The sequence below is a fragment of the Fundulus heteroclitus genome, chromosome 14, assembly GCF_011125445.2.
Source record: "Fundulus heteroclitus isolate FHET01 chromosome 14, MU-UCD_Fhet_4.1, whole genome shotgun sequence".
NCBI classification, from domain to species: Eukaryota; Metazoa; Chordata; class Actinopteri; order Cyprinodontiformes; family Fundulidae; genus Fundulus; species Fundulus heteroclitus.
Genome location: NC_046374.1, coordinates 24,745,644 through 24,754,578, shown reverse-complemented (window position 1 = coordinate 24,754,578; position 8,935 = coordinate 24,745,644). Strand labels below are relative to the sequence as shown.

The 8,935-nt window shown below is 38.1% G+C and overlaps 1 protein-coding gene across 1 annotated transcript; it reads right to left on the bottom strand.

The window, feature by feature from the left end:
* Positions 1-720: 720 nt before the first annotated feature.
* LOC118565875 (glycoprotein hormone beta-5-like) lies at positions 721-2,482 on the bottom strand. The gene is made up of 2 exons (XM_036146925.1): positions 2,189-2,482; positions 721-996 (listed from the first exon to the last, which is right to left on the bottom strand). Exons 1-2 carry the CDS (start codon positions 2,387-2,389, stop codon positions 808-810), a joined length of 390 nt encoding a protein of 129 aa, XP_036002818.1. The 5' UTR covers positions 2,390-2,482; the 3' UTR covers positions 721-807.
* Between the last annotated feature and the right edge of the window lie 6,453 nt (positions 2,483-8,935).

Here is an 8,935-nt window from a genome sequence, read left to right as displayed (position 1 = left end):
TGGATCGACTTTGCAAAGTTCAAAGTGCTCAGTGAGAGGAATAGAGTTATAAAACAAAAAATACATAACCTTTAAACGTCCTTAATAACCATCTCAAAAGTCTTAAAAGTCCCATTTACGATCTTAACTTACGTCTTTACATCTAGTTATGTGCAGGGTTTATAAACTGGTTTATTTGTGAATAATATAAACACAACGTTACAAATTAAACAATTAATTAATGTGAATTGTTAAACAAACAAATGTAGGTTCTAACCAAAGCCACTGAGCTAAATCATGGTTACATCATGATAAAGAACAAACATTATACTTGTGATTGTCAGTTTTTACCGAAACATCACATTTAAGTACATGTACATCATTTTCAGTGTGCAAAGGCAACAATACAATTGTGTTTTTTTATTCTTGCACTGCAAAAACAGAACTAAAAGTAAGGGAAATTTTCTTGAAATCATTGTAATTTTCCTTGATTAGAGCAGGTAAATAAGACTATTTGCCAATGGAATAAGATTTTTGCACTTAAAATAGGAACAATTCATCTCCATTGTCTTATTTCAAGTGCAGGATAACTAATTATGTTATTTTAGAGATGAATTGTTCCTATTTTAAGTGCAGAAATCTCATTCTATTGGCAAATAGTCTTATCTACCTGCTCAAATCAAGGAAAAATACACTCATTTCAAGAAAATTTTACTTATTTTTGGTTCCATTTTTGCAATGTGAGTACAGGTTTTTATTACTTCATCGTTTTTTTTATTCAGCTCTTTTCCACAGAAATCTTGTTTAATGATGAGAAGGTGTCCTCTATCAGAAGGTCTGGCACTCGGTGTCCTCCATGGAGCAGAAGGTGCAGTGGCACTGCAGGGCCATCGGATAGTGGTAGAGAGGCGAGACGTTGGGCAGGCAGCCCGGCAGCCGCGCCGTCATGTGTCGGATGCGACTGTACGTGCAGACGCGGTGGTGTCGGTGGATGTACGGGGGCTCGAGGGTGGGTCTCTGGTGGGTTCACAAACAGCGAGCACGTCAAAAACATATATGCAAACTGACTGTGCTGAGATGTTTTCCATGCTTTTTGTCAGCCCAGAATCTGAAATACTGCACCATTCAACCTCTCGGTTCTTTGAATGTTTTACTTTCATGTTTGATTAGCATCTACAGCAGATACAGCAATATCTGACCGGGGCCCACCTTCCTCTGCTGATTGAAAAGCTTCCAGGTGAAGGGGAGCAGTTTGACTTCACATTGGCTCATATGTCTGATAACAAATACTGAGTAATATTACAGTAAGAAATGCTCCAATGAATATGTTCTAACATTTTCTGTAAATAATTTAGGCAAATTATTTACCTGATTTCTTTCTGTCTATTATTTAATTATCTAAAATTAAATTCTGTATGAGGAAGGTTTAATACCTTTTACTTTATTTTACTGGAAAAGTCATCAACTACACGTTTTATAAGTACAAGGTAGATTGTATTTTCGGTTCTCGTCCTCTTTCTTTTTCAGTGCAACAGAATTATATTTTGGTGAATTTTTATTCGTATTCAAGCATGGAACATCTGATCTTTCATAATTAAAAGCCACCAAGACTGGAGTTTGTTTGTAAGTTTGTGCAAGATAAATTAAATGAAGACATTCCATTTTTGAATTCATGAAATCTTAAATAACACGGTCTGATTTTGCTCAATTATGTTTGTTTTTTTTTGTAGGCATGCAAACGCCATTAATATTGTTAATGATAAAATTAGTCAAGAACTCTCTTTACTCAGTTAGACCAGTGAGACCTTCTATTATTTAAAATTGTTAACAGTTGAATCCAGTTTTTTAGAAATTGATTAGACTGGATCTATGGAAATATTTTCTCTACATAGGTTGGTATTTTTTAATGTTCTAAAAACGAGTATTTACTTGGAAAGTATCAATCTTTCAATCTTTATATTCGTGAAATTGAACTTTGAAAAACATATCCGTACATTGTACCAGAAGATTTTGTAGAAAAAAGTCTAGATAGATAGACAGACAGACAGACAGACAGACAGACAGACAGACAGACAGACAGACAGATAGATAGATAGATAGATAGATAGATAGATAGATAGATAGATAGATAGATAGATAGATAGATAGATAGATAGATAGAAAGAAAGAAAGAAAGAAAAGAGATAGCTGTGTGTGCCGTCAGTTTTACCTCCCAGGTGTGACAGCGCCCCCAGCAGGCCTCTGTGGTGACGTGTAGCCCCTGGCAGCCAGGCTTCTTGGCCACGAAGGAGAACTCGCGCACTGCGCAGCCTCGGAAGCTGTGGAGCGGCGTTGTCATGGAGACGCACACCACTGTTGACCCGGCAACAAGGAGAAAGAGGACGGAGAGGGAGAGCGCACCGAGAGGCATGCTGGGTATGATAAAAACACACGAAAAGATGTTGAAGATGACTGACTTTGTCCCATTAATTATCTGCTTTCAGCCTATTGTTAGGGCAAGATGTGATGGTAATATTATTATTAATAATAATAAAAATAATGTCATGGTATTATTATTATTATTGTTATTATTAGACTAATAATAATCTAATAATAATGATAATAATAAATAATAAGAAGAAGAATAATACATATGATTGCAATAGTGTATTTCTTAAAAGGAAATCCTAATTAAAACAGCACTTTAAATTAAACTATGTTTATGTCGTCTAAATACAAAAAACTGCTGGACACAAGGAAATACTTCCACCCTACGGGCGAACAACTATCATTGAGATGACTCACAACGCCCTCTAGCGTTTGCTAATTTGAACATTTCTTTTTAAACCACCTAGTGCATCGTTATGCTTTGAAATCCCTTTAAAAGTGTAAATATAATATGTAGACAAGGTGGTATCTTTATTTATTTTTTATCTTAACAGACACACAATTGTTTTCTTAACAATGAAGCTTTGTTTATAATCAGACCAAACTCTGACAAAGAAATATCTTGATACAAATTCCCTGTGCGGCAGAAAAAAAAGCTATCTTTTTGTTGAACAGATCATGTTATTTATGTTTGTAATTTGTTTTACTATTTTTTAGCAGAGTAAAAAAGAAGCCTCACCTTTTAAGTTGAGAAGTTGATTCGGCTGCTGGGCTGGTGTATCTCAGTTCAGACAGTCTGGTGAATGGAACCAGTCTGTCCCTGTTGTTGGTCTTAGAAGGACATCAGGGTGGACGGACACTCTGACATCATAGCCATACCCAGTAAAATACCTCTGGAGACTCCAAGTCAGAAATAATAGAGTTCCTGGAAAATACACGTGTTTGTCTGTATTTTCTTAACATCAGGAAGATCTGTGTGTGCGTGTGTGTGTGTGTGTGTGTGTGTGTGTTTTACATGCAGTCTGGTATACCTGTCACTTTAAACCACAGAAAGGATGTTTTTTACTTCCAGTGTATATTTGGGAGCTTGAGGGTTCAAGACTATTGAGGCTAACTGCCTACCTCATATATATGATGAGAGGGCATAAATAGAGAACCACATCTGCTCAGATGTCGCTCAAACAAGGTCTATGTCAAATGTTGAGGAACCAGAACACTTTCATGACGAATAGGCTACTGGAACACAAAGGAAATGGACTCGAGAAGACAATAGGGCATTATTATATATATATATATATCTATATATATATATATATATATATATATATATATATATATATATATATATATATATATATATATATATATATATATATATATATATATATATATATATATATATATATATATATATGCAAGCGTGTGTGTAATTATAAAGCATCAATAATGATGGAGACGTTGACAGCTGATTCTGACAGGAATTCCACTGGGTTATGGTATTTGCACATGACATTGTGATCTCTGGAGTCTGGAGACCTTGAAGTCATTTCTGGAGAGATTAATAAAGCTTAATAAAAGAAAAAAAAGAAGGTAATTGTCACGATTTACGTTTCTGTTTTAATTTATATTCTGTTTTGGTATCTTTCTAGTTTTGTTTCTGTTACAGTTTATGTTCTGTCTCAGTCTTGGTTTGAGTTCTGGCAGGATCTTGGCACTGATGTCTGGTCTGATCACTCATCTCACACACCTGATTAGCTCCGCCCAGTTTCTTTACCTGCTCATCTGATCCACCTGCATTAGTTAGTATATAACCAGCCTTCAGACCAGTCATCAGTGCCAGATCAATTCAAGCCTTATCCAGCGTTCTGTATTCTGATGGCCCTGTCGATACTGACCCGATTGTCTCCTGATATCTGAGCCAGCCTTATCCCTGTTTACCTGATTTTTCTGCTTGTTTCGGACTGCTAACTTGTGTACCGATCCGGATTGCTCCTTGACCACCGAACCTGCCTGATCTTGCGTAACCTGTTAGCCTGCCCATGTATCAACCCTTATTCTGTTTTCCAACTCTGAGCCTGGATTCTGTCTTGGACTAACTTGCACTTCTGATTACCCGGTTCTTGACTTTGCACTGTTTATTTACTACAAGCTCTGTCTTGCCCCACTCATTGTACTTATCTCTGTCTGACTGTCATCCCGATTCCGATCATTACCTCCCCTTACAATAAACCTTCTTAAAACATAGTACCTGCTTGTCTGGCTGAATACTGGGTCCACCTGTCCCATTCATGACAGTTATAAATGTCTAAGAGGAAAGACAAGCAGAACCGTGAAAAAAAAGAGCCACTCAAGGTTGAGTTAAATTAACTGAGGTCAACCAACAAAAGCACCAGGCAGTGAATCAATTGGTTGGAATGGATGGGAACAGGTTGTAGAGGGGATTTGCGACACAAGAACATCTGCAAGACTAAAAAAGGAAGGTTTGCAAGAATCAATGAGATGGTGGTGGATGTGCTGAAGAATGAAAGATCTTCCTCAGGACGGATCAACATGGACAGGATTAGAAAGGGATGTATCAGAGCGACTATTTAGATTGAACAGTCTGGAAATAATGCCAGAGAGGCAAGGCTGAGATGGTTTGGAAATGTTCAGAGAATGGTTTGTGGAGACAAATGTTGTTACAGAGCCAGACAGGAAAAAAAGAGGAAGACTACAGAGATTCTTTGTTGTAGAAAGCCCTTATTGGGGAACAACGAAGCAGATTATTCACAGCGGTGACTCCTAAAGGGGGTAGTCGACAACATAAGGAACCTTGAGCTTGTACCGTAGAAAAGGACGTCATCTCCACAGCCATCATTGTTCTTAGACAAGATTCTACAGCAATAAACATTACTTTAAGTTTTTCCACAAGTTTTCTGAGAACAATGTGATTTCCTTCTCAAACGCTTATTCAGCATTAGTCTTAAAGCACACTGCCCTGTTGATGATAATATATCATCATAATGAGTAAATATTTGACATAAATATTTTACCTTTCTTTTAGCCCTGGCGCTGACAATAAAAAAACATCTCCCCCGGTGACTCTACTGGGATAAGATGAATGTTTGATTCCTCTGTGAATCAGAAAATAACCACATTCAGTTGTATTTCATCTGTGTCTGTGTCTGGGCCTGTAGGGGTTCAGAATTGTGTGTTTTAGTAGGCATGACCTCATCAAACTGGCATTACAGTGCATTAGAGAACGGCACCAAATCAGACACGACACCATTGTGGACAGCTGGCATCCTTTAATGGAAGTAGAGTTCCTTGGAAAGATGCTTTAAAACCCCAGTGAGCTTCAAAAAGCTTAGAGAAGCTAAATGTTATTATTATCAAAAACCAAATACTCAAAAGGGGTTTTCCAGATTAGTTTTGGTATTCCTTTGTGTGGGTGCGCACTTAAAAAAGCTTTCAGTGTTATGAAATTCTCATTCTTCCAAACTTTAGACAATGTTCTGGTAAACTGAATGTTCTGGTAGCAAGGTGTTTTGTCTGCAAACAGATGTTACTAGTCCATTTAGAAACTTTGATGGTGGTTGAGAACTCTCTTTATAGCGGTGACCAGCACTTCAACATCTCTGATCTATTTATTTTGAAATCTAAGGATTATTTCTGAGCTCAGAGGGTTGATGTCGCAGGTTGAAGTGCAGCTCTTATCTGTGCTGTTGCTTTAACTTGTTGTTGTGTCATTACACACTGTTATTTAATGTTTAATAAATCACTCTCGGTCTGTTAGGTATTGTCTGGTGAAAATCAGCCCAAACAGCTGATATCACGACAATAGTTGAAAGGAATGACTCAAGCACTCGTATTCTTTTAACAGCAAACTCTGGACACATATGGAATAAAAGAGTGACAACTTCTCTTCAAGTTCAAGAATTTATTAACAGGCAAATGAAACTTAACTAAAATACTGAGCAAAATTAAGATAAAAAAGAAGCCAAAGAACTATGTACACATAAAGGAAGCAAAAGGACAATTAAAATAGTTTAAAACCATTATCAAAATGATTCAATGAATCTTGGTTCACTGCCGATCCAAATTAAAGAACCAAAGTTCATCTTGAAGAACATGGAATGAGGTTAATTTATCTTAACTAATTTAGAACAACATTTGATATGTATTTAAACCCATTAACAATGGAAATCGGAGTTATATAAAACATTATTTGAGGAAATAACATTTAAAGAATGATTTGCTCAGTAAAAATCAATATCCTTTAAGACACTTGATTTTTATAAAGATGATTATTTCTCCAGGAAATGATGAAGGTTTCAATTGGTAATTTAGGATTAACTCACCAAGTTAATAACAATGAACTGGAAGTGACATGTCAGGGCACTTCCTGTGGGCAATGTTTACATTAGCTTGAGTTTAATCCTAACGTTACACAAACACCATTATATCAACATTAATGTTCCCTATTGACACTGAAATAATGCTCCTAGCACTATCTAATGATGGCAGACCTAAACAAAACAAACATTATGTTTGAAAATTAACCGTAGTTGTGTTTACTAGGGCTGTACCCGTAAGTTACTCGGGAGGCTAATAGCGCTATGCTAGCAGACTTTCGGTGCTAATTTAAAAAGACTTTTAAGCTCTATTTGGTGGTAATGAGCGGACCGGAAAACACAAACATTAATATCCCTTCGATGTATAAAACCATTATGGAAATTAAGTTAGTTATAACCGTAAAAACACTCTCAATCACATCAGCAAAGCCTGGTTTCCAGAATGCTAGTGGACGCTAGCATATAAGCTCCAGGACCTTTTACTTTGGTCAAAGCTTAAAACAATACAGTAAAAACCATTTTACTGTATTTCCCTGCCTAACTCTGGCAAATCTGCCTGTGCCTCTGTGTCAGTTCGATTGACTTTGGACATCCAGTTGGAAAAAGTTGAGCCAGGGTAAAGGCTGGTTGTCTCAGCAGGTAGCTAGCTCGAAGGGGGAAACAGCCATCTTTTGGGAAGCCAGGCCTGGCTGGGCGAGGAGGGGGTGCGCTCGGCCTGTGAACGGGGGTCGCAGCGTTGGCTCTCTGCACGGCCTTCCTACTGCAGCTGTGTTCGTTCTCTGGAGGCTCCATAGTACTCAGCTTTCCTGCAACAGCTGAGAAAAATCACAAGTCTGGTTTCGGTATAGACAGATTCTTTACTCCGGCGTCTGGTTACGCAGAAGATAGGCTGTAGACTGAGCTCCATTCCCAGTTGAGCATGTGTGTGGATATTCAAACCCCATGCAGGCCCTTTGCTCGTCTCCCCGGTGCAAACCCCTCGTCACAAGGGCTCACAGGCAAAGAGCAAGATGTGAGAAAGGCAGCTTAGCTCTGTTGCTGTGGTGGCACCCCCTTGCTGTGATGGGCAGTCCCCTGGGGGCCTGTAAAAGTCTCACATTTCAGTAGCTTTAAACTACAGTCTGATTTTTCCTCATGGCTTGATTGCACAACATTGTCATGATCTTTTTATCAGTCATCTTCTGAAACCTCACTGTTGTTCCTCTGGTCTCAGATCCTTGAGTCAGAGATTGCTGATGATCCCATGCTCTTAATTTCCAAATGTTAGCATCATGATTTTGGTTAGCACTTCTTTTGACTATTCACTGCAAAGAGTTTGTTGCCTCTTTTCAAACAGCAGCTTAAAGCTTTTAAATAAAAAATATTCTTTTTTTTGCCTCTAGTTTTAGTGCGTTGTGTTTCTTCTTTGAGGCAATTAAACTGAACACCACAAACATTGTATTTTATTCAGTTTCTAATGTGATGGACCAACATAAAGCAGTGTATCATTGCAAAAAGCAGGAAAAATTATTTTTTAAAGCTTTTTGCAAACAAAAACCAGACTCATTTATTCTTGCATTTGTTTTCAGCCATGATGTGTTGCTGTAATTTCAGCTGATTTGATCTAAATCATTGCACTGTAACTCTGGCTACATGTTTAGTGTCCGTGTCCAGCTCCAATGTGAACCTCAGCCTCATAGTATTTGTCTCCACCCATCACCCAATCAACTCTGACCTGATTTCCTGTCCCTGGTGAATGAAGGGGGTGGTGTGTTCATAATGATAATTAGATTGTCAGTTCTCCTGCACACACAGTGATTTTAATGGAGGGCAAAAAATGTTAGTATTTGTCCTCTGACCAAGGCACCTTGTCCTACGTCTTTCTTGCGTGCCTGACATGGTTTGTGGAAAACTACAGCAGGATTTCTTGTGGCTTTCTTTGTATATTAGGTTTCTTTTTGTCATTCTTTCATAACGACCAGGTTTGTGAAACACATGACTAAATGTTTGCCTGTCAGCAGATTCTCCCACCTGAGCAGGGGATTTCCACATCTCCTCTAGAGTTATTACAGCCCTGTAGGCTGCTTCTGTAATTAATGCTTTCTCTCCTAGTGGATGACTGCTTAAACATAAAAAAATATTTAGAAATCAGCCCTAAAACATACAGGTATCATGTGCAGGGAGGAAAATATAGGGGTAGTGTGCTCTTGTCGTCTACTACCCGTCAGCAGACGAGCAGCAGCGTTTTGGACCAGCTGCAGACAACCTAAATGGGT